At 43.0% G+C, this 25,267-nt stretch overlaps 1 protein-coding gene across 5 annotated transcripts in view; it reads right to left on the bottom strand.

The window, feature by feature from the left end:
- The window catches only part of CEP170 (centrosomal protein 170), a 171,218-nt gene that overhangs the window by 3,986 nt on the left and 141,965 nt on the right, over positions 1–25,267 (bottom strand). For all 5 annotated transcript variants that reach the window (XM_082249128.1, XM_082249130.1, XM_082249129.1 and 2 more), the window contains 3 exons: positions 14,184–14,348; positions 8,462–8,550; positions 8,200–8,293 (listed from right to left, as the gene is read on the bottom strand). In XM_082249128.1, coding sequence (XP_082105254.1) covers positions 8,200–8,293; positions 8,462–8,550; positions 14,184–14,348 — 348 coding nt within the window. The remainder of the gene's footprint in view (positions 1–8,199; positions 8,294–8,461; positions 8,551–14,183; positions 14,349–25,267) is intronic.

Raw genomic sequence — 25,267 nt, 5'->3', positions numbered from 1 at the left:
TTTAGCTTTTTTTTTTTTTCCATTCAATTTTATGCTAGAAAAAAAAAGTTTTTCTTTTTTTACAAATCGACAGGATGATCAGCAAAAACTATTTATTCTTTGTTCCTCTCTATAAGATACAGGTAATGTCTCCATGGAGCACAGATATTTGATGAGAAAACACCTAGTCCATATAAATCATTAACCCAAGGGACTTCAAGCCTGTAAAAATTCTACAGATATCCAAAGATCCCACGTGTTAGAATTCAGAAGATGTTAGCTATGCTTCCACCATTATCAGTGTAAGATTAATCCGTGACATAACGGGTTTTGATTTGAATTGAATTTCAACGTAAAGACACATTACTCTCTGCAGAGTTTATTAAATGAGGAATTTGTTTATTCAGATAATCTTTATACGATAAATCAAAGCCATGAAATAAACAGACCCAAGGGTGCAGTCCAACCTGAAATCTTAGATCTTGCAACTCTGGACCAATAGATTTGAATATCAGGACTAAATCACCACATTTGTGCAATGGTCCTTTCTGTATCACATCCTTTGCAACACTTTCATGAGTAGACTGTAGAGGTGAATGCCAGGAGCAATAGAATAGGTATCAATGTGCTCAAATTTAGAATTAAACTATTAACATTTTTTGGAATTGCTTTAAAATCTTGACTTTTTATTCAATAGGTAAGGTAGTACCAAAATAATATTCCAATGTATTTAGATAATAAGGAAATTAGGGGTCCTGAATTTCAGAACAACCTGATGCATAAGAAAAAGAACATGATGGTCAGGGCCCAATAAAAAAGCTTTTACTGGTTTTAGGTCTGGTATATGCATGACAGGCTGAGTAAGAGAGTTAATAAAATATTTTACCTGACCACACCTCCATAAGTCTCCTGTAAAAGGACCTGAACTTTCCCTTAAGCTCTTCTAGTGATAACAGTGAGGGACTATTAAAAACATATGTAACTGCAGTGTGGGGTACTATGTCCATCCTAAGAAACCTGTAGGAAACATTCTATGCACAGTATTGGGCAGTAATGGTGAATTATATTTTTCGTTTGAGTCAATAATGGAGAAAGTCCCACCATCAACACCAAAAATATAAGTGTGACATAGAAGAGAAGAGAGCTTTCTAGAAGGAGGAGCTGGCCAAAAATTCTTGTGAGGTTTATTCAACCTGGTAAATTTTCCCACAATGACCCGCTAATTTACTTTATTTAATCAGCTCAGCTACAATCTAGTCTATAAGTCTTATCAACAGAATACCAATATAATATCTTCTAAAATGAGGTAAAGCCTGATCCCCGTCTCTCTAATCAAACGAATAATGCCTGGGAGATTCTAGGATGTTTTGAATTTAAAATACATTTTTTTGCGGCTGGATATCTTATTTACTGTTTGAAAAAAGGAGAGAGGGATTTGGATAAGTAGCACCTAATACAGAAAAATGAATCATGAACACTTTTAGAATATTTATTCTTGCAAATATGTAAGCAGTATCTGATTCAAATTGATTAGTCAGGATTAGGAAACCCTTTGAAGGGCAAGTATGAGCCCTAGATGCTGCAACACTGAAAAGTTTTTTTTTCAAAAGATTAATATTTTTGCAAATTTTTAGAAGTATTATGGCTAAAGTTTAAATTCATAGGATGATAACTGTAGTAATAATAAAAAATAATAAATAATGAAAACAATTGGTAAGAAAAAAAAATACCATTATTTCTCTAGTTAGGAAGCGGAGTACTGTAGCTGTATGTTCTTACGCATTAAAATATATTTTATTATTAAGTAAAAATGCTGCTTACAGCTCTCACCAATTCAGTATGCTGTACTGGAAGAACAGCAACAACCCTCATCACAAGTGTCCTAATGCTGGTTTGTTGTACAGAAGATGAGAAGGGGTTTACAGTGCCTTGAAAAAGTATTTATACCCCTTGAAATGTTCCACATTTTGTCATGTTACCACCAAAAATGTAAATGTATTTTATTGGATTTTATATGATAGACCAACACAAAGTGGCACATAATTGTGAAGTGGAAGGAAAATGATAAATGGTTTTCAAAACTGGATTTTTGTAAGAACTTACCGTAAAATTCTTTTCTCTGAAGTTCATCGACAGATGCAGCTCTGCTAAATCACAGAGTATAGAATAATGCTCCTCCCACTAGGGATAGGCACTAGGCGGAAAAAACGTGTCCACGCCTATAGGGGCTTTCCCAGCAGGCATACCCCCTTCCAGGCTCTGCTATACTCAAACAGTTGTGTTGCAAGCAGTGACAGAAAAAGATCCCATAACTCAAAAGTAGAGGGGCGGGTGCTGCGTCTGTCGATGAACTTCAGAGAAAAGGATTTTACGGTAAGTTCTTACAAAAATCCAGTTTTCTCTATCGTTCATCGACAGATGCAGCTCTGCTTAATCATAGATTATAGGGATGTCCCAAAGCAGTAAAAACATGAGGGGTGGGAACAAGACAGGGACAAAAACCTGAATGCCCTAATGGCCAAACGTAGCCAATCAGGTAAAACAGAGCTCAACCAGAAACAACTGGAGCTCCCCTGAAACAATGAACTCTCAAAGAGAAACCAAAAAAAGGGGATTCTCTCTTAAACTGCAGCCTGCAAAACCTTGCGGCCAAAAGAAGCATCTGCTGATGCCTGCACATCTACCTTGTAGAATTTAGTAAAGGTATGCATAGACAACCAAGTTGCCGCCTTGCAAACTTGTAGCACAGGCGCCTGATGGCGAAAAGCCCAGGAGTCAATCAGCACTCTAGTAGAATGCGCCTTCACTGGAAAAGGAGGATTCTGACCCTTCAGTGAATAGGACTGTACCACCGTCTGTCTGATCCATCTGGAAATGGTTGCAGCAGACGCAGCCAGTCCCTTACGAGATCCATCCGTAAGGACAGAAAGAAAGAGCGTGTGTTTTCTATTTTATTAATTCAGAATTATAAATAAATAAAAAAAAATAAGAGCGTCCAATTTTCTGAAGGATGCAGTGGTCTCTAAGTAAACCCTAATAGCCCGACGAGGCCAGTCTGGAGCCACCAGAATGACCGGAATGCTTCTAACCTCTATCGTGGTGCATTGTCTTTAGAGGATTGGGGCATATTAGTGCTCTTATCCCCCGTTATACCATTGATCAACTCATCCAGAGAGGGTCCAAATGGCTTTCCCCCCTGTAAAATGGAGATCAGCAACAGCTTTTTTAGAAGCCTGGTGAGCCGACCAGCATTTCAGCCATATCAGGCATTGAATAGCAACCCACACTGCTGATGTCCTGGCCACCAATAAGGCCAAATCCAGGGACGTATCGCACGTGAACACTAGGGCTTGGACCAACTGGTCTAACAGTTCCAGAACCGCAGGGGGAAGCTGTGTCATTTCCAAGTTACTCTTCAGCAACTTCACCCATTCAGTAGCAGTCTGTGCTAGGAGAACGTCCACAAAGTTAGCTTTTAACATGTGACCCGTTACCACATGTACATGGCGGGATAAGGATACCACCCGTCTATCCATGGGATCCGAAAAGGTCTGCGACTCTTCCACCGACACCAGAGTCGCTTTATTCAACCTGGCCACTGGGGAATCCACCTTCAGTGGTACACCCCACCTGGTATCCACCGCCTCCGCAAGGGGATAACGGCATGCAAAACGCTTAGGCACCACCAGCATGTGCTTAAAGTGTCGCCATTGTTCATCCACAATAGAGTGAAACAAGTCCGGACAAGGGAATACTTTACCTGATTTGCGATATTTGCGGGAGCCAAAAGACACCTGCATACATAACGCTGTGGGTTCATCAGTCATTTTAAGAGTTTCCCGCACAGAAACTATCAAATTTTCCACCTAGGTGCGTTCTCGTGCGACAGAGGAGGAGGACAGGTCCTCTTCACTGTCAGAATGGGAAGACACTGACCACTCAGGGTGGTCTTCCGGGGTGCCAGGGAACCGAGGGAGCCCCTTAGGTGCGACCATTCCAGGGAGGGGCCTGCGCCCACCCCTCAACCTCCAGGGGAAGTGGGGGGAAATGTTACTCACCATACCGCGGTACCAGGCGGACGCCACTTTGAAACAGATCACCTCCCACCCATGATAGGGGTGCTGTTAGCCAAGGGGAGGCTGCGTCACGGCGAGATGATCAACTCGCAGGCTCGTCCACATCCGTCGGGGCACTGTCGTGGCGAGGCTTAATACTGGACTATAACCTGCTCACGCTTGTAGGCCAGGCTGGGAGATCTTAAGGATCTAGATTATCCACTGCGAAAACCACAGCCGGCTGTTGCTTGTAGTTCCTCTGGATCTTGGTTTTCAGGAACTAACTAGAAAAATAAAAAAACACAAACTTTCCCTGTTACAGCTAAGACCGAAGTCCTAGCAGGCAACTAGGTCCTATCCCTGTCATTGGCAGAACAAACTGTTTGAGCATAGCAGAGCCTGAGGGGGTATGCCTGCTGGGACAGCCCCTATAGGCGTGGACAAGTTTTTTTTCCGCCTAGTGCCTATCCCTACTGGGAGGAGCTGCTTCTGTCGATGAACGATACACATAAGTATCTGAAAAGTGTGCCGTGCATTTGTATTCAGCCCCCTTTACTCTGATACCCCTAACTAAAATCTAGTGGAACCATTTGCCTTCAGAAGTCACCTAATTAATAAATAGGGTCCACTTGTGTGTAATTTAATCTCAGTATAAATACAGCTGTTATGTGAAGCCCCCCAGAGGTTTGTTAGAAAACCTTAGTGAACAAACAGCATCATAAAGGCCAAGGAACACACCAGACAAGTCAGGGATAAAGTTGTGAAGAAGTTTAAAGCAGGGTTAGGTTATAAAAAAATATCCTAAGCTTTGAACATCTCACGGAGCACTGTTCAATCCAACATCCGAAAAGGAAATTAGTATGGCACAACTGCAAACCTATCAAGACATGTCTGTCCACCTAAAATAACAGGCCGGGCAAGGAGACCATTAATGAGAGAAGCAGCAAAAAGGCCCATGGTAACTCTGTAGCAGCTGCAGAGATCCACAGCTCAGGTGGGAGAATCTGTCCACAGGACAACTATTAGTCGTGCACTCTACAAATGTGGCCTTTATGGAGGAGTGGCAAGAAGAAAGCCATTGTTAAAAGAAAGCCAAAAGAAGTCTCATTTTCAGTTTATGAGAAGCCATGTGGGGGACACAGCAAACATGTGGAAGAAGGTGCTCTGGTCAGATGGGACCAAAATTTTACTTTTTGGCCTAAAAACATAACACTGCATATCACCCTGAATACACCATCCCCAACGTAAAACATGGTGGTGGCAGCATCCTGTTGTGAGGATGCTTTTCTTCAGCAGGGACAGGGAAGCTGATCAGAGTGGATGGGAAGATGGATGGAGCCAAATACAGGGAAATCTTAGAAGAAAACCTGTTAGAGTCTGCAAAAGACTTGAGACTGGGCTGGAGGTTTACCTTCCAGCATGATAATTACCCTAAACAGACAACCAGAGCTACAATGGAATGGTTTAGATCAAAGCATTTTCATGTGTTAGAATGGCCCAGTCAAAGTCTAGACCTAAATCCAATTGAGAATCCGTGGCAAGACTTGAAAATTGCTGTTCACAGATGCTCTCCATCCAATCTGACAAAGCTTGAGTTTGCAAAGAAGAATGGGCAAAAACGTCACTGTCTAGATGTGCAAAGCTGGTAGAGAGATCCCCAAAAAGACTTGCAGCTATAATTGCAGCAAAAGGTGGTTCTACAAAGTATCGATTCAGGGGGGCTGCATACAAATGCATGCCGCACTTTCAGATATTTATAAAAAATTTTGAAAACCAGTTATCATTTTCTTTCCACTTCACAATTAGGTGCCACTAGTGTTAATTTCGTCAACGAAACGTTTTCGTCAGCTGCATTCTTACAGTGAGGAAAACTAAATGAAAAGAACAGCACATTTTTATCCACTGGCGAAAACTGATGAAAATTCAAATCCGTTTTTGTTAACGCACGAAAATGGGATGAAAATGTGACGCAGGGAAGTTTACCATCTTCCGGTTTTCACTGAGCTTGGCCTGCTTCCTCTCCCAGCAAGCAAGCATGTTGAAGCGACTGTGTGCACCATCCGTGACGACTGCCAGAGACCAGAGCAGCACTGTGCATTACATGCCATCCCTTAGACCTGAGACCACCATCCAGCCCTGTGCAGCATTACAGGCCTCCTCTGACCAGTGGCCACTGGCATGGTGGCACCCAGAGCATTGTGCATTACAGGCCATCCCTCAGACCACCGTCCAGCACTCTGCAGCATTACAGGCCTCCTCAGACCATCATCCAGAGCAATCTACAGGATTACAGGCCTCCTCAGACCACCACCCAGTGCAATCTGCAGTACTACAGGCCTCCTCAGACCACCGTCCAGAGCAATCTGCAGCATTACAGGCCTCCTCAGACCACCGTCCAAAGTGGCTAAACCTGTACATGTGAGTTTGTTCAAACCTTAACACCCTACATAATAACATGATATTAGATTTTTTTACTCCAGGAGTATATAATAAGTTCGGAAATTCTATAGAAGTGCTTATATAATGCATTACAATTTAACTAAATACATTAGATTTTAGTTGACTAAAATAATTTTATTCAACTAAAATGTACTGGAGATTTTAGTCGACTAAAACAGTGTTAATTTTGGCATCATAATTTTGATTTAGTTTTAGTTATAGTCTTTTGACTAAAATGCAATTTTAGTTTTAGTCCCATTTTAGTCATCTGCAATTGATTAAGTTTTAGTCATAGTCCTTGACTAAAATGCCATTTTAGTTTTAGTCCCTTTTAAGTCACCTCCAGTACATTTTAGTTGAATAAAATAAATTTAGTCAACAAAAATTGAATGTGTCTAGGTAAATTGTAATGCATTATTTAGGCATTTCTATAGAATTTCCAAACTCATTATATACTCCTGGAGTAAAAAAGTCTAATATCATGTTATTATTTATGGTATTAAGGTTTGAACAAACTCACAGATACAAATTTAGCCTCTCTGGACGATGGTCAGAGGAGGCCTGTAATTCTGCAGAGTGCTCTGGACAGTGGTCTGAGGAGGCCTGTAATGCACAATGCTCTGGATGCCACCATGCATGGTGGCACCCATGCCACTGGCCAGAGGAGGCCTATAATGTTGCACAATGTTGGATGGTGGTCTAAGGGATGGCCTGTAATGCACAGTGCTGCTCTGGTCTCACGGCAGTCTTCACGGGTGGTGCACACAGTCGCTTCAACTTGCTAGCTTGCTGGGAGCGGAAGCAGGCGAAGCTCAATGAAAACCGGAAGTTAGTAAACGTCTCTGCCTCACATTTTCATCCCCTTTTCGTTTGGTAACGAAAACCGATTTGATTTTCGTCATAGTTTTCATCAGTGGACAAAAATGTGCTGTTCTTTTTGTTTCGTTTTCGTCACTGTAAAAATGCCACTGACGAAAACGTTTTAGTTGAGAAAATTAACACTGGACTAAAATATGATGACTAAAATGGGACTAAAACTAAAATGGCATTTTAGTCAAAGACTATGACCAAAACTAAATCAAAATTCGATGCCAAAATTAACACCGTGTGCCACTTTGCGTTGGTCTATTACATAAAATCCACATAAAATACAATTACGCTTTTGGTTGTAACATGACAAAATGTGGAAAATTTCAAGAAGTATGAATACTTTTTCACGACACTGTATGTATCTGACCATTTCTGTCACCAATCACCAAAAACACTGGGTCTAAAGCTGGTCACAAACTAACAGATAATTTTCATTCAGCCTGCGGCTGAATAAAATAAAAATCTATGCTGAACAGGGTGGATGATCAAATCCCTTGCTGAGGCTATTGTACTCCGACAGCTAATGGCCATCAGCATGCAGTGACAGTCACAGTTTGTCTGAGAATTATCCACCTAGCTCATTGGATTTTCACATTGTAGGATGCTAAGAGTTAGGGTGCCAACAGGTCCACCCACTGCTCAAATTTTGGCTGATTCATCAGAAACCGTATGCAATCCAAAAGCTGTCTATACACCGATGGAATTTTTTAAAGTCGTACTTAGACAACCTGCACAACAGTATTAAAAGGAAAGTGGAGATGAGGCCATGCAAATGGAGGTTGCTAGTACAATGCTTATCTGACTGCATATCCAGTTCTGAAACATCAACTGAGCTATAAACAAATATTGAAATTACCACACATGAAGTTTTCAGAATTGGTATTTCACTTTCTGATCTCAACTTCTTCTCAATTTCATCCCAGTTTCTTTCTTTGTCCTTGAATAAAATTCTGTAATATAAAAATAAAATAAAATTGTACAGGCATATTGGCACATAAGTGAAAAATCTACACATGATTACAAGTACCTAAACAAAGGTCTTGAATCTAGCCTTCAAAAAGGTAGAGAGTAGTCATTAAAATTTAAAAAGATGAAACTTTAGGACAAACATGCCATACCTTATTTTATTAGCAGTTTTATCAATGGTCTGTCTAATTTTTCGAGAAAATTGGAACACAGAAGAAAGCAGTAAACTATCTCCCATTACCTGCACAGAGAAGAAACAAGAGTTAAGAGTTGACATTTTCAATTTAAACAGAAAAGGGAGTTTACGAAGACTGGAGCAGCTGTGCATGGCAACCAGTCAGCTCCTAGCTTTTATATTCAAAGCTTAACTGAAAAAGCTGAAGATAGAAGCCGATTGGTTCCATTGCACAGCTGCTCCAGTTTTAGTATCCCCCCCAAGTGTGTTTCAAGTTTTTGTAGATGGGTAGGTTCCTGCACACTACAATGTTTTGCATTTGAAGTCTGCTCAAAGATATATATATATATATATATATATATATATATATATATATATATATATATATATATATATATATATATATATATATATATTTTTTACAAAGAACTTTAGTAAAACAGTTAGAGGTTAAGGTCACTTTTTGGGCCATGTTACACTTTATACCCAAATTTAGGGTGCAACATTTAACATGCTCCAGCACCTCCAGCCGCAGCCCCCTCACCCCCAGTAACAGTAGACTGATGAACTAATATCTCTACTCTCTCCTCCTATTAGCACATGAGCACCTGACTGGCCACATGTGCTGTTTCTCCCTCTTACAGTCTGAGCTCTGCTGTACAGGGGAATGGCAAAAGGCCGATACCAAAATCAAATTCAGGCACTTACACTGCTTGCATTAAAAAATGTGATTTTGTGCACATCGTAAAATCCACTTTTTGAGTCCATTGGGGATATTGGAATTCAGATACAGTCAGGACGTCCAAAAGCAGTCCAACTGAGGAGCGAACAAGATGGCAAAACACACTAATAAGCCTCACTAAGAGGACTAAGGACCAGGAAGGCCTGCCTGACTGAAGGACCCTAATCTTAAAGAATGAGGGGGAGATCCTGTACCAGATAGGGGAGTATGACCAAAGGGAGAGCACAGAAGATCAACATGATGCTTCCGATCAGCACGGAGAAGGTCGCTATTAGAGGGGAATGACTCTACCTGCCAGAAGCTGATCAAACAGAACCCACCAAAAACAGGTGCAACAACAAATATTCCCAAACAGGGAAGAAAGGACTCACAACCTGATGTGGTTAACCAAAAAAACAAAAACAAAATTGGTATAACCTCAACAGGACCCAATCAGGAACGTACTACAAAAAGAGTCTTACATCCCTAATCCTTAGATTCAAGGGATAGAAATGATGTGACTAGAGGGGATTGCATAGCTAGATAACCAACTTGCTAAGCGAGGTCACCAAGACAACATATGGTATTGTTAAACCCAGTAGAGAACTCAAAGCTTCAATCCTACAAAGTCCACATGACAGAAGTATTAGGGTGCAAGCAAGACATCCCCACAAGGTCTGGTATTTCTAACCAATAAATAATTTGGACTCATTATTCAGTTTGCGGCTTCCTCCATAGGTGCATTCCATTGTTTTGTTTTCTGACAGGGATAGGCAGAAATGAAGTTAGAATTTATTTCCAGACTAGTGAGGTGGGAGTTATCAAAATACACTAAAGATTAATCTGAAGCATACCCTTTGACACCCAAAGGTAACACTGAGGCCTGTAAAAGAATGCTCTGGAGCCTGCCTAACCCCGACCACAACCATGGATCTAGGGAATTCCCAATATCCCACATATCCCCCCAGGTTCACCTAAGCATCAAAAGCTGTAGAGTAAGAGACAGGAATCTTGGCCAGAACATTAGAACAATCACCTGGCTAAGCACGGGGTAAGGGAAGGCATATAGGTGACCTTCCCCAGGAAGCTGCTGCTCAGCCAGAGGAACAATTGACCAGATAAAGAGGCCTTATACTTTGTGCCCAACAGAGAGTACTTGCAGCGGGAGGCTAGGTAACTCCACCTGCTGACAATCCAAAGGGGCGTAGGGCCCTCCAGCGGTGATCTCCACCTGCAGCAGAGAATCAGAGATGCATAAACCTCTCTTCCTGGAGTAAATGCTACAAATTGAGGAAAGCCCATCTCTGAGGCAATGTCCTTAGGAAGGACAGTTTGAGTGAGGGGAATTCTCCCAGTATCATTCAGCGCAGGGACCAGACATTTTTTCTGATGCAACATAGTCAGGGCGAGATGGAGGGAACCATTTCTAAAAGGAAGGATTTTGCCACTGTGGAGGCTCTAAAACATACAAGGCTGAAGACAGGAGGCTGATCCTGCAAATCTGCAGCAGAACGCACTACATCAAGATGGTCAGACTCGACCTCTTGTAGTTCTGAGATGACAGCAGGAGGTTGCGTTGCTTAAATAGCAGTCTCTTCTGAATCTGAATTAGAGATGATCACAGGGACCAGTTGCCCAGCCTGATCTGGGAGCTCTGGAGGATCAGAAATAGACTCTGCAGGTGATAGGTGGTAACGCTGGAGTGTGTTTAATACCTCTGTGATTAATGTGTGCAAAGAATTCAGTGCATGTGGCAAACTTTTCCTGAGTGGAGCTGGAGGTCCCTGTGAATAGGACTTGGCCCCAACCAACAGAGCCGAGGAAAACTCCAATAAAACAGACCCTAAAACAAAAGGAGTAACAGGTTTCAGATTACAGACGCCAGTTTCCCCAGAGGATAATAAGTTGAACAACTAAATGGGTATGGGCTGGGGTTACCCATAGCAACAGGACTGTCCCCTCCATGTGCAGGCATGCTGAAACTGCATAGTGGTATGCAACCAAAGTAGTTTGGCAATGCCCAAAGTGCGAGACAGGGCTTTAGCTACTCACAAACCCAGGCAGTTGGTGCTGAAGAGGGCCAGGGAGCCAGAGCTGACAGTTCACTGCAGGCAGGCAGTGGAAACAGATAGTTGACCAGATTTGCACATGGTGCTTGCAAGTGAATCAGCAGCAGGATGAATCTTTAGAAATAGGGTCACACTTTAGGGCTGTGCCACAGTTCTGTACCTGCCAAGTGCTTTGTGGCTTTTTTTACCAGTAATCTCAGGTCTGAAAAGCAATACAATGCAGAGCACAGTGCCCTGAATGTCACATTCCAGGCTTGCCCTGCAACGTCAAGTCCAGTGGGGTCTGGGTATGGCCTCCAAACTCAGGCTGAGGAAAGCCGAGCAGCATAGCTGCTATGAAGAAATGAGGTTAAGCAGCGATGAATCTTGATCTAAGCTAAGGAAGGAGAAACCATGAACCAGACATCCATCCTACTAAGACACTAGCAAAAACATTGGGCAGAGAAGGAGCAATAGAAAGATCACATATATTTATCTATTGCTCACCGTTATCACAATAGATTATATTTTTTAATTTTTATGACCTGTTACTACATGGGGAGGGGAAATAAGAACAGCACTGCCCGATTCAAGGATGGCCAAATGGGCTCTCAGAAAGTAATGTGAAAGCATTGTGGTTATAATCTGCTACTGAGCACTTACAGAGCATTCTAATAGGATTAGGATCGCAAGAGCTGATCAATGTAACTCTTAGTCTGTGTACTGGATCACAGCACTCACTGACAGGCAGAACTCCCAGAACTGAATTTGTTAGCCCCAGATATAGCCACTGAAATCAGATGCTGTTTAAAAATAGCGTTGCAACAACTGCAATGCCATTTTAAAATAGTACCAGGAACCATATATAGGGTTGATAACATAGCAAGCAATAATGGTACTGAGTAAAAGTGCAATTACAAGTTGAGTGATGCTGTACTCTAATACACTACATTTTATTCAATTTACTACCTTTAATAAGTCACTTTATCATTATGTATGAGCTGTACTTCTCTGTGTGTTGTGTATTGGAGCTGTACCTTGAGACAGCAGAAATGATTCAATGATGGCAGCTTTAGACAATGTTCAATAGACTACATCAGATAACTTCACAAACCTAGACTAAAGTAGCAAGAGCAAACAAGAAACTTAAACCCTTAAACCTATGCCACACTCCTGCAGGCACATTCAGCTCATCACTGTTAGGGGCAAGAAAAGCTTTTCTCTAGTCACAATTTTGTGTTTCTTAACCTATAGTTTTGCCACACAAGAATAAGAGCAAAAAAAAAAGGATACACGTTAAATGTGGATGTGAAAGCTGATCAGGTTTCTTGTCACTTTAAATAGTTTGTTTGGACAAGCTGTTCAAACCAACTATTTTCTTCACTAAGTGCTGCATGAACTGTAGATAGTTTCAACTACACACAATACACAGTGCTAGGTTCTGGCTGTGAGACAGAGACTTCCCATCTCACACCTGGAACAAAACACAGTTGGTATAAGCAGCGCTCAGCCATTCAGAGGCAGCTTTGCATTTTGAAAATGAATACAAACATTCAGAGGCAGCTTTGTTTTCAGTGAATGAATACAAAGCTTCCTCTGAATGGCCAAGTTGGCCAGCCTCTCCACCTCAGCCAATTATAGGTTATGATGTAGGCCTCAAAGGTTGACACAAATAATACGTAGAAAGGGGGTACCATCATTCCAATAATTGGAAGAGAAGAAATTGTTCAGGGGCACCCCTCATGTGAGCCTAACACAGGAATTAATGGACTATCTCGGTACCCAACGATAACAATTAAATATTTAAAACATTTTGTTTTATTAATACTTAGCATTAATCCATAAGCATTCTCAATAATCAAGGCTGTTTGTTAATGAAATGTGGTTACTCTTTGGAGAGGTGTTGAGTCCTCTACATGTTTTGCGGTAAGAACCTCTTCTTCAGAAGGAATTACACAATTCATCCAGAAGAGCAGGCAAACAGAAACAGCAAGGACAAGGGATGCCTGAGGGCACTCCCCCACGGCGAGCGTTTTTTTCCCCGCATCAGATCCGGTTAAATGCTACACGAGTGTGTACTTTACTACATACATTTTATACTGACATTGCACTATTGGGGGCAATATGGATTGACAAACCAAGATATCCCAAGCCCCTGTTTTATACTCACTATCATGTAACAAATAAAAGTATCTCACATGGACTTTGGAGTTCCCGCCTCTATCATTTAGTTTAAGTTTTACTGATAATTGATGGTCAGAGGACATCTGAGCCAGAGCATCCATTTGTGGATTCTACTTCAAGCTTCCAAACCAGTTCCACTGTTCTGAGCGCTGCATCTGTTTCCTATTTCCTGGTGGATTGCCTCTGTTTGCAGCATGCTCCATGGATCAGAGCATTCATTCAACCACTATGTCTATGGAATCCATTCTTCCGCAGCAGATACGGTTGATTGTTACATGAGTATATACTTTACTACAGACCTTTTAAACTGAGATTGCAGGATTGGGGGCAATATGGATCAACAAACCAGGATATCCCAAGCCCCTGTTTTATACTCACTATCATGTAACAAATAAAGTAACTCGCATGGACTTTGGAGCTGCCGACTCTATCATTTCGTTTAAGTATTGGTAAAGGAAATAGTTGGTTTGGACCAGCTTGGAACTATTTAAAGGTGACAGGAAACCTGGAGATCAGCTTTAATATGAGGCAGAGAAAAGCCCTTCCTGTGACCAAGTTTTTACTAAACATCTGACTGCCATCTAAACTCTATAATCACATACTAAACATTTAGCACATGCCTGAACATGCAAGATTCGTCTGCTAACTGAAAAGAAAAATTGTAAATGTAAAAGATGCTGCAAATTTCACAGATAAAATAAGTTCAAATTGGAAGGTCATTGGGATTTTTCGATATTTTAACTTACTTCATCTCTACTCCATGTTTTTCTTCTAGTGATAAGCGCAGGTTCCGAAATTTCTTTAGGCTGGGATTTGGCTTCACTTGCTCGCAAGCTTGCTTCTGATCTGGATGAATTTGATGGAGGAATCTTTCGGAAGTTAAGGCTTTCATCAAATACACGGTCCACTAGCTGTCCATGAAGGAAAGGTAGGAAATTAATTGATGCTTTCTAATAAAACATTCCTGAACTAGATTAATCACACTGTTTTTCTGTATTACAGTGCACATGATAATGCATGCATATGGGTATGAATGGGGCTATGTAGCTTTTTTAAAAAACACTAAACTGCAGTGCATAGATGTAAACCAGTCACTTAGGAAAGAATGGGAAAGAATTGTCCATTTTCATGGGATACATCCAAATGAATGCAACAGTGTGAATAAGACCTTCTGGATCTCTTCTAGACTGCCAATTTTTTAAACATGCTAGAAAGGTGAAGGAAGGCCAGGTATCCAAATCCCTTGTGGGTGAAATAGGGAACAACCCCTAGGCATACTTCTTACAGTGTGGGGAGTCCCCACTGCAAGGGTGAATTTTTGGTGACATATAACTACTGTTTTTTTTACTAAATAAAAAGAAAAACAGACCAAAATGTATATTATAATGCATATAATAGTCTTTCCTCATAAATTTAGAGCACAATGTATTCTATAGGGAAACAGTGGGTAAGGCTATGTTCTGACCTCTATGGTTCCCACGGTCTAGAATAAGCTTATTCATTTATAATATTAAAGATTTACTTTACTGGTGCAGAAGCCTGGCTCTCCACATCTACATCTCTCTGGCCGAGCAATCTGCTTCAGTGATCTTCCAGATGTGTAAGATTGGCCATGACAGTGATCACAAATCACAAAGCAACTCAAATCTGTGCATTTTGCTTGTGATTTGTGCTATCCAATAGGCAACTCGATCACAGGAATTTAACGGGCCCACTGTTAGCCCATGTGTGTTTTCTGCAGCACTCTGTGATTAGGCCCTTAGTGGGGTGAAACCCATTGGGGGTGGACAGGCTAGACTATATGTTGTGAGTCCTATATTATATTAAAGCTGGTATTACACTGGCGAGGGCATCGGGGGCAGCCCATTCATTTCTAGCACCTTTTATTTTTTTTTAACAGTACAGCATCTACCCATTTGTTTTTTTGTTTTGTTTTTTTTTTTTTAAGCACAGTGGTAGTAAAGTAATTATGAATGCATTACTTCACATTTCAAGCAGCTAGAGAGGCCGGGAATGGCATGTTTTAAAGCTCATTTACTGCTATATATATATATATATATATATATATATATCCTAATGTCCATAGTCTTGGCACAGGTGCACTTTAATTCATCACTCACTAGAAATCATGAAAACGTATAGCGATTCTACCCTTAGGGACTGGATTTGTGCACCAGTGGACAAGAGTGTGAAATCCAAAGTGATGCTAAAATAGCGTTAAAGTTACATGTCAGTGTTAATGTCAAACAATAATAGCATTCAAACATTAATAGCATATAAAATCACAGTGGATTGGCTACAAACAAAAAATGTATTCAGTACATTAAAGCTAAATTCCAGGTGAATATATAATATTATAATTCAACAATCAGCAGTGCAAGTAATGAATAAAATGTGTGTAAAATGTTAAACTGTTGTGTTCGCCTCTACGGAAGTCAATAAAAAAAAATGGGATTTTTGACTTACTGTAAAACCCATTTCTCTGATCTTCATTGACCAACACAGCTCCTGATCTTTTTAACCATTGGGTTATAATGCCCCCTACAGGAGTAGGACAATAGGCAGAAAAAAAGTCTGTCTATGCCTATGGGCAGTCCCAGGGGGTATACTACCTCTCTCTGCTATAGGTACTCAGTTTTGTTACATGCAGTGTCATAAGAATTACAACTCCACAGAGGGGTGGGTGCTGTGTCCGTCAATGAACATAAGAGAAATGGATTTACGGTATGTCAAAAATTCAATTTTCTTATTCTTTCATTGATGGACACAGCTCCTGATCTTCCTAACCATTGGGTTAAGTGTGCAGTGTTATGCAGTGTTAAATATGAGGGGTGGGAACAGCAAAAAATAAATTCCCAAGGCTTATAGCCAACCAGGTAAACAGGCGCTCAACCAAAACAACTGGAGCTCATCTGAAAAAAAAAACAATACATCCTCAAAGAGGACCAAGTCCTCTAAACAGCAGCCTGCAAAACATTGCAGCCAAAGGAAGCACATGCAGATGCCAACACATCCACTTTGTAGAACTTTGTGAAAGTGTGCACTGAGGACCAGGTGGCCACCTTGCAAACCTGTGTCACTGAGGCCTGACGACAGAAGGCCCAAGAGGCACTGAGCACCCGAGTAGAGTGCGCCTTGACAGGGAAAGGAGTAACTTGACTCTTAATGGAATAGGCCTGAATCACCATCTGTCTGATCCATCTGGAAATGGTTGCAGAGGAAGCAGACAACCCTTTCCAAGACCCATCTGTAAGCACAAATAGTGAGTCTGATTTCCTAAAAGACTCTGTAGCTGCCAGATACACCCTAATCATCGGGACCACATCCAATGCATGCAAAGCAATTTCCTTCAGATGTTTTGGCCTGGGATGCAGGGAGGGAAAACAATGTATTCATTCAAATTAAAATCAGAGACAACCTGAGGAAGGAATGACGGACAGGGGCAAAGAACCACCTTATCACTGTGAACCACCAAGTAAGGTGAATGAGAGGGTAACGCCGCCAATTCCGACACCCTGCGTGCAGAGGTGAAAGCCACCAAAAAGGCCACCTTCTGGAACAGCGTAAGCAGGGGAATCTCCTGAAGAGTCTCAAAAGGAGGCTTCTGGATTACTGAAAGCACCAAATTGAGGTCCCAAAGCGGCAACAGAGACCGCACTGGAGGGGTCAAGTGCCGAACTCCCTGAAGAAAAGTATGCACCAAGGAGTATGTGGCAAAGGCCTGTTGAAAGAAGACCTCTAAGGCTGAAACCTAACCCTTGATAGTACTCAAGGCCAGTTTCTGCTCAAACCCCCGTTGAAGGAAGGTCAAGATCCGAGCCACCGAAAAAAAGAGCGAGGATGAACACCAAGAGACTCACACCACTTCAATGTACGTCTCCCACATACGATGGTAGATCTTCCTAGAAGTAGATTTCCTAGCTTTTAACAGCATTGGAATCATCGATTTAGACAAACATCTATCCATCAGCACCTGGCGTTCAACAGCCAAGCTGTCAAAGCCAGCGACTGTAAAGCAGGATGGGACAGCAGATCCTCCCTGAGAGGAAGCTTCCAAGTAACATCAGCGACCAGCCGCACCAGATCGGCGTACCAAGCCCGGCGAAGCCAGTGTGGGGTCACTAAGATGACTGGAATCCCTTCTGCCTCGATCCTGGGTTGAAGTCTTGGCAGAAGCTTGAGAGGAGGGATGGCGTAAATCAGATGATACTGACCCCACGGGGCCGCCAGCACATCTGTGGCATCCACCAGAGGATCCCGTGACTGAGCCAGAAACCTCTGCACCTTTCTGATGATCCGGGACGCCAACAGATCCACCTCGGGGATGCCCCATCGGAGGTACAACTGATGAAACACCTCCGGATGAAGGGACCACTCCCCTTGGTCCAACACCTGTCCACTGAGGTAATCCGCCTGCCAGTTTTTCACTCTGGGAATGTGTACAGTGGAGAGGGCTGGAATGAACTGAGAATTCCTGCTAACTCCAGAGTCGCCAGGACACTTCTTGTGCCCCCCGGTGATTGACATAAGCCATGGCCGTGGCACTGTCCGATTTAATTTGCACCAGACACCCCTGAAGACGATCCGTCCAATGATCCAAAGTCTGATAGCTCAGAGCTCCAGTACATTGATCGGCAGTCTGAACTTTTCCAGCGTCCAGACCCCACGAACAGAATCTTTTTCGAAGACGCCTCCCCACCCAGACAGGCTGGCATCCGTGGTGACCACCATCCAGTACAGGGAGAGAAAGGATTTGCCCTGGCGAAGTGCCGGAGAACGAAGCCACCAGGGATCCTCTCATACCCTGGCTCAGTCAGATCAGATTGTCTATAGACTGTGGATTCTTGTCCCATTTGACCAGAATCTCTCTTTGCAGAGATCTCGAGCGGAACTGTGCAAACGAAACTGGCCCAAAGGCAGACACCATCAGGCCCAGCACCCACATGCAAGTCCCAAGGTATGACCGTCTGCTGTACAACAGAAGCTAAATTGCTTCCTACAGTTTCTGGAGTTTTTCCAGAGGAGGGAACATTCTTGGCTAGGGCCGAGTCCAGAGTCAGACCCAGATAGTTTACAATTGTGGACGGAACCAGAGCAGACGTCTGAAGGTTCAGAATCCAACCAAATTCCCTCAGAGTTCGCAGAGTAGTCAGAGTTGTCCACCAGAGCAGTTGGAGACTCCACTCGCAGCAAAAGATCGTCCAGGCACCCTAGTAACGCGATCCCCCGCTGACGCAACAATGCCAGCACCGGGACCAACACTTTAGTGAAGCGAAGGAAGCCCTGGTGACCAACACATATTGGAATGTGAAGGTAAGCGTCCTTGAAGTCGATAGAAGCAAGAAGATTCCCCTGATGTAGGGATGCCACTACTGTGCGAATGAACTTTTGGAACTTCTGTACCCGCACAAAGCAGTTTAACGCCTTGAGGTCCAGAACTGGACACACCTTGCCCTCCTTCCTGGGGACTGTAATTAGGTTTGAATAAAACCCCTGAAAACATTCCGAAGTCGGAACCGGGACAATCACCCCTTGGCTCAGCAAGTCTTGAACTGCCCCAAAGAGATCCCCGTAGGCCAGGGGTAATGAATTAAAATTCAAGGAGGTCCGGTCGCTAAAATTTTCATTGGGCCGAGGTCCGAATCTCAAGTCTGTGCTGACTCAGCAAGATTGTAGTCACCATATTTCTTATCAAAAAATGAGACATGTACAAGTTCCATAGCATTTCAACAATATTTATTGTCAAGTTTCAGTTACAACATTAAACATGTGGACAGTTGGAACTAGGATAGCTTTACATTTGCTCTAGTCTTTGTATGGAATACAAGCAACTATCCTTAACAAAAACAACATGGAAACAAATCAATAACTCTTTTCTAAAACCCATCCATTTTTCAAGTAAAATCAAATTGCACCTTCTAACTTAAACAAGGTGTCAATTTGAAAAAGTGCACAAATTATCCTCAGTTTTATTTTTAATTTTGTTACCACCCAAAAAACCTTCCCTGTCTAGTGAGAAAAATGGGCTTTTGATTGCCCTGCCAGTAGTTTGAATCTTGGCTTAAATTGAGTTACTGCCATTCTCATGCACATGTGTAGGTGCTCATTGGTGAGCCTGGAACGATACTTGGTTTTAATAATGTTCATAGTGGAGAAAGCTGACTCACAGCTGTACGTTGATCCAAACATGGTCAAGGTGTGTAGAGCTACCTTGATTAGAGAAGAGAAATCAGTCTCCGGGACAGTCTGTAGCCAGAAGTTAGTCGGATCAGTTCCTCCAAAGTGCTCTCTTAGTGCAACATTTGTTTGCAGATCAATAAGTTCTGTCTGTAGAGATCCCTCATGTGCCCACTTGAAGGTCTGCATCACCTCCTTTGAAAACACTCTGGGATCTTTAATGAGGAAGGGATTGTGGATGAGCAGGAGGATCTGCTGTCCAAGACTGAAGCTATCAAACCTTTTACTGAAGTTTCCAATCAGTTTATCAATGAAATCAACAAAAGGAGATACATCTCTCTTTCCTTGAATCTGTTCTTTCACCTTTGTGAAATGCAAGCACTCTCCTTGAAGATCTTCCCTAAACAAATCCAGTTTTCTCTGGAAGGAGCGGACAGCGGTCATCAAATCACAGATGGAATTGTTCTTGCCCTGCAGCTTTAAATTGAGTTCATTAAGGTGTGATGTTATGTCCACTAGGAAAGCAATATTATCCATTGTGCTCTCATCTTGTAAAAACAGTGAAAACTGTTTTGCTTTCTGGCTTTTTAGTTGTATTAAGAAAGCTGTTACTTCAGTGCGAATGGACCAAAAGCGTTCCAATACACTGCCTTTACTCAACCACCTAACATTGTTGTGAAGTAAAAGGTCATTTGCATTTGCCTCAACTTCTTTAAGAAACTCTCTTAGTAAACGATGTTGATGGGATGAGGATACCCTGAGGAAGTTGATGAGTTTCATCATTGTGTCCATGATTTCTGCAAACTTTTCTGATAGAATGGCACACAGGACAGTCTGGTGGATGATACAGTGGTAAGCAATAAGGTCAGGGTTGTCCTTTTTCAGTCGCGCCACAGCTCCTTTCTCCTTTCCTACCATGGCGGGGGCACCATCTGTGGTGACTGAGACCACTTTTTTCAGGTCTATCTTCCTCTTTTTTAGAATCTCCCTAATGGCCTCATATATGTCTTCTCCTCTTGTATGTGTCTCAAGTGGTGTTACACCTAACAGGTCCTCACAGAGTTCTTTGCTTTCTTTGTGAAAAAATCTTACATACACCAAAAGCTGGGCATTATCCGTTATATCTGTTGATTCATCAATGGCTAAAGAAATGCATACTGCACTCTGAATAGCTGCATCAAGTTGTGCCAATACATCCTCTGTTAATATTTCAGTCTTTTTTGTTGCCGTTGATGCTGATAGTGGGATTTGATTGATTTTTTCACACAGCTCTTTTTGTTTACCCTCAAGTAAAGTTTCAGCAACAGCATTCAAGCACTCCTTAACAAATGTACCGTCGGTAAATGGTCTTTTGTGTTGCCCCAAAATCCATGCTACTTTAAGTGAACATTCATTTGCACGCTGCTGGGCTGTAAATGAATGTGAGAGGACTTTGGTGGATCTGTCATACTGGGCTCTTAGTTCAGTTATTTTACGTGCCCTCACCTCGGAATGCTGTGGATATGTTTGCTCAAACGAACCGTGTTTTGTTTCGTAGTGGCGCTTCACATTGCTGCTTTTTATTATCGCCACCGTTTCGCAACAAATGAGACAAACTGGTTTTAAACTTCCCATAGGAAGAATGAACATGTATTGGTCTGTCCATTCATCTTTGAAGGCTCGGTTTTCAGCATCTACCTTCCTTTTCTTAGAACAAGCCATGTTCTCTGGCGCTTTTGCTACTATTTCCTCCACACAATCTGGTAATACTCTGTAAATGTAAATGTCCCCATTAGTGTTCCCCCTTACATCAGTTGCCCCTATCAGAGTAATTCATTACATTGGGTTCTCCCATCGGAATACCCCCAAAAATCAGTTGCCACCATCAGAGTACTCCCTCAGGTATTCTCATCAGAGTGCCCACTTACATCAGGTTTCTGCAATGGAAAGCCCTCTTACATCTGGTGTCTCCCATTAGTGTTCCCCCTTACATCTTTTGTTCCCATCAGAGTACCCCATTATATAAGGTTCCCCCATCACAGTGCCCCCTTACATAGGGTGTCCTCTTTAGAGTGCCCCCTTACATTAGGTGTCACCATAGGGGGGCCTCCTTACATCAGGTATCCCCACCACATCAGGTGTGCCCATGAGAGTGCCCCTTTACATCAGGTGTCCCCATCACAGTGCTCCCTTACATCAGGCATTCTCGTCAGCGTACCACTTTACATCAGATATCCCCTAATCAGCGTGACCCTTAACATAAAATGTGCCCATCAGCGTGACCCTTAACATAAAATGTGCCCATCAGCGTGCCCCTTAACATAAAAAATGCCCATCAGTGTGTACCACAGCAAAAAATATGCACATCAGCATGCCCCTTAACATAAAATATGCCCATCAGCATGACCCTTAACATAAAATAAGGGGCAAGCTGATGGGCACATTTTATGTTAGGGGCACTCTGATGGGCAGAACAAAATGTGCACACCAGCGTGACCCTTAACATAAAATATGCCCATCAGTGTGCCCCTTAGCATAACATTTGCCCATCAGCGTGACCCTTAACACAAAATAAGGGGCACGCTGATGGGCATATTTTAGGTTAAGGGTCACGCTGATGGGCACATTTTATGTTAGGGGGCACCCTGATGGGCACATTTTATGATGGTGGGATCACTGATGGGCAAAACAAAACGTGTAAATCAGCGTTGCTCTTAACATAAAATATGCCCATCAGAGTGCCCCTTAACATAAAATATGCCCATCAGTGTGTGCCACAGAATAAATATGCACATCAGCATGCCCCTTAACATAAAATATGCCCATCAGCATGACCCTTAACATAAAATAAGGGGCAAGCTGATGGGCACATTTTATGTTAGGGTGCACGCTGATGGGCACATTTTATGATGGTGGGATCGCTGATGGGCAAAACAAAACGTGTAAATCAGCGTTGCTCTTAACATAAAATATGCCCATCAGAGTGCCCCTTAACATAAAATATGCCCATCAGTGTGTACCACAGCATAAATATGCCCATCAGCATGACCCTTAGCATAAAATAAGGGGCAAGCTGATGGGCACATTTTATGTTAGGGGCACTCTGATGGGCAGAACAAAATGTGCACACCAGCGTGACCCTTAACATAAAATATGCCCATCAGTGTGCCCCTTAGCATAACATTTGCCCATCAGCGTGACCCTTAACACAAAATAAGGGGCACGCTGATGGGCATATTTTAGGTTAAGGGTCACGCTGATGGGCACATTTTATGTTAGGGGGCACCCTGATGGGCACATTTTATGATGGTGGGATCACTGATGGGCAAAACAAAACGTGTAAATCAGCGTTGCTCTTAACATAAAATATGCCCATCAGAGTGCCCCTTAACATAAAATATGCCCATCAGTGTGTGCCACAGAATAAATATGCACATCAGCATGCCCCTTAACATAAAATATGCCCATCAGCATGACCCTTAACATAAAATAAGGGGCAAGCTGATGGGCACATTTTATGTTAGGGTGCACGCTGATGGGCACATTTTATGTTAAGGGACACGCTGATGGGCACATTTTATGTTAGGGGGCACTCAGATGGACACATTTTATGTTAGCGGGCACGCTGATGGGCAAAACAAAACGTGTAAATCAGCGTTGCGCTCAACATAAAATGTGCCCATCAGCGTGTCCCTTAACATAAAATGTGCCCATCAGCGTGTCCCTTAACATAAAATGTGCCCATCAGCGTGTCCCTTAACATAAAATATGCCCATCAGCGTGTCCATCAACATAAAATATGCACATCAGCATGCCCCTTAACATAAAATATGCCCATCAGCATGACCCTTAACATAAAATAAGGGGCAAGCTGATGGGCACATTTTATGTTAGGGTGCACGCTGATGGGCACATTTTATGATGGTGGGATCGCTGATGGGCAAAACAAAACGTGTAAATCAGCGTTGCTCCTAACATAAAATATGCCCATCAGAGTGCCCCTTAACATAAAATATGCCCATCAGTGTGTACCACAGCATAAATATGCCCATCAGCATGACCCTTAGCATAAAATAAGGGGCAAGCTGATGGGCACATTTTATGTTAGGGGCACTCTGATGGGCAGAACAAAATGTGCACACCAGCGTGACCCTTAACATAAAATATGCCCATCAGTGTGCCCCTTAGCATAACATTTGCCCATCAGCGTGACCCTTAACACAAAATAAGGGGCACGCTGATGGGCATATTTTAGGTTAAGGGTCACGCTGATGGGCACATTTTATGTTAGGGGGCACCCTGATGGGCACATTTTATGATGGTGGGATCACTGACGGGCAAAACAAAACGTGTAAATCAGCGTTGCTCTTAACATAAAATATGCCCATCAGAGTGCCCCTTAACATAAAATATGCCCATCAGTGTGTGCCACAGAATAAATATGCACATCAGCATGCCCCTTAACATAAAATATGCCCATCAGCATGACCCTTAACATAAAATAAGGGGCAAGCTGATGGGCACATTTTATGTTAGGGTGCACGCTGATGGGCACATTTTATGTTAAGGGACACGCTGATGGGCACATTTTATGTTAGGGGGCACTCAGATGGACACATTTTATGTTAGCGGGCACGCTGATGGGCAAAACAAAACGTGTAAATCAGCGTTGCGCTCAACATAAAATGTGCCCATCAGCGTGTCCCTTAACATAAAATGTGCCCATCAGCGTGTCCCTTAACATAAAATGTGCCCATCAGCGTGTCCCTTAACATAAAATATGCCCATCAGCGTGTCCATCAACATAAAATATGCCCATCAGAGTGCCCCTTAACATAAAATATGCCCATCAGCGTGTCCCTTAGCATAAAATAAGGGGCACGCTGATGGGCACATTTTATGTCAAGGGGGCAATCTGATGGGCATATTTTGTTTCTTTTATGGGGCACTCTAATGAGCACAACAACACATGCCAGTCTGCACACTTGAGGGTTTTTTTTTAAATTGCAGTATTCTCCTCTAAAAATGTGCTCCACATACCTGGAGCCAGCTGAGTCAAAAGCCGCGAACAGGGGGGCGGGGCGTGCACCTAGTGTCCGCTGTGAGGGAGCCGCAGTCAGGAGAAGAGGGCGGGGCGCGCGAGTGATGTCACGCCCCTACTCGCGGCTCGACAGGACACCGCGATGTCCACTAGTCAGTTGCAGGAGGCGGAACGCGCGCACGGGACATCACTCCCCTACTCGCGGCCCGACAGGACACCGCAATGTCCACTAGGCAGTTGCAGGGGGCGGGGCACGCGCGGGACGTCACGCCCCTACTCGCGGCTCGACTGCTAGTGAGCCGGGAGCCACAAGCGGTCCGGGCAGAAGCATCGCGCGGGCCGCTAATGGACCGCGGGCCGCCATTTAGTGACCGCTGCCGTAGGCGGTCTGGGGACGGGTGCAAGTTGGACGGAAAAAACTTTTCTGGAGGCCAAGATCGAAACTCGATCTTTAGCCGGACCATATGACTTCGTGGACCAGGGAGGTCCATGGGTGCAGAAACCAGCGAAGGTGTCCCCCTACCTCACATACGGGTGAGGGCACCCGTTCATGCTGAGGGAGCCTTGTCCACAGGTCTGGAGAAGCCTGCTCTCGGCTTGCCAGACCAGGTTCGTTTGGATCCTCCGGAGTAG

This window comes from Pelophylax lessonae, assembly GCF_965119305.1.
Source record: "Pelophylax lessonae genome assembly, chromosome: 3".
NCBI lineage: Eukaryota > Metazoa > Chordata > Amphibia > Anura > Ranidae > Pelophylax > Pelophylax lessonae.
This window is presented reverse-complemented; position numbering and strand designations above follow the sequence as displayed.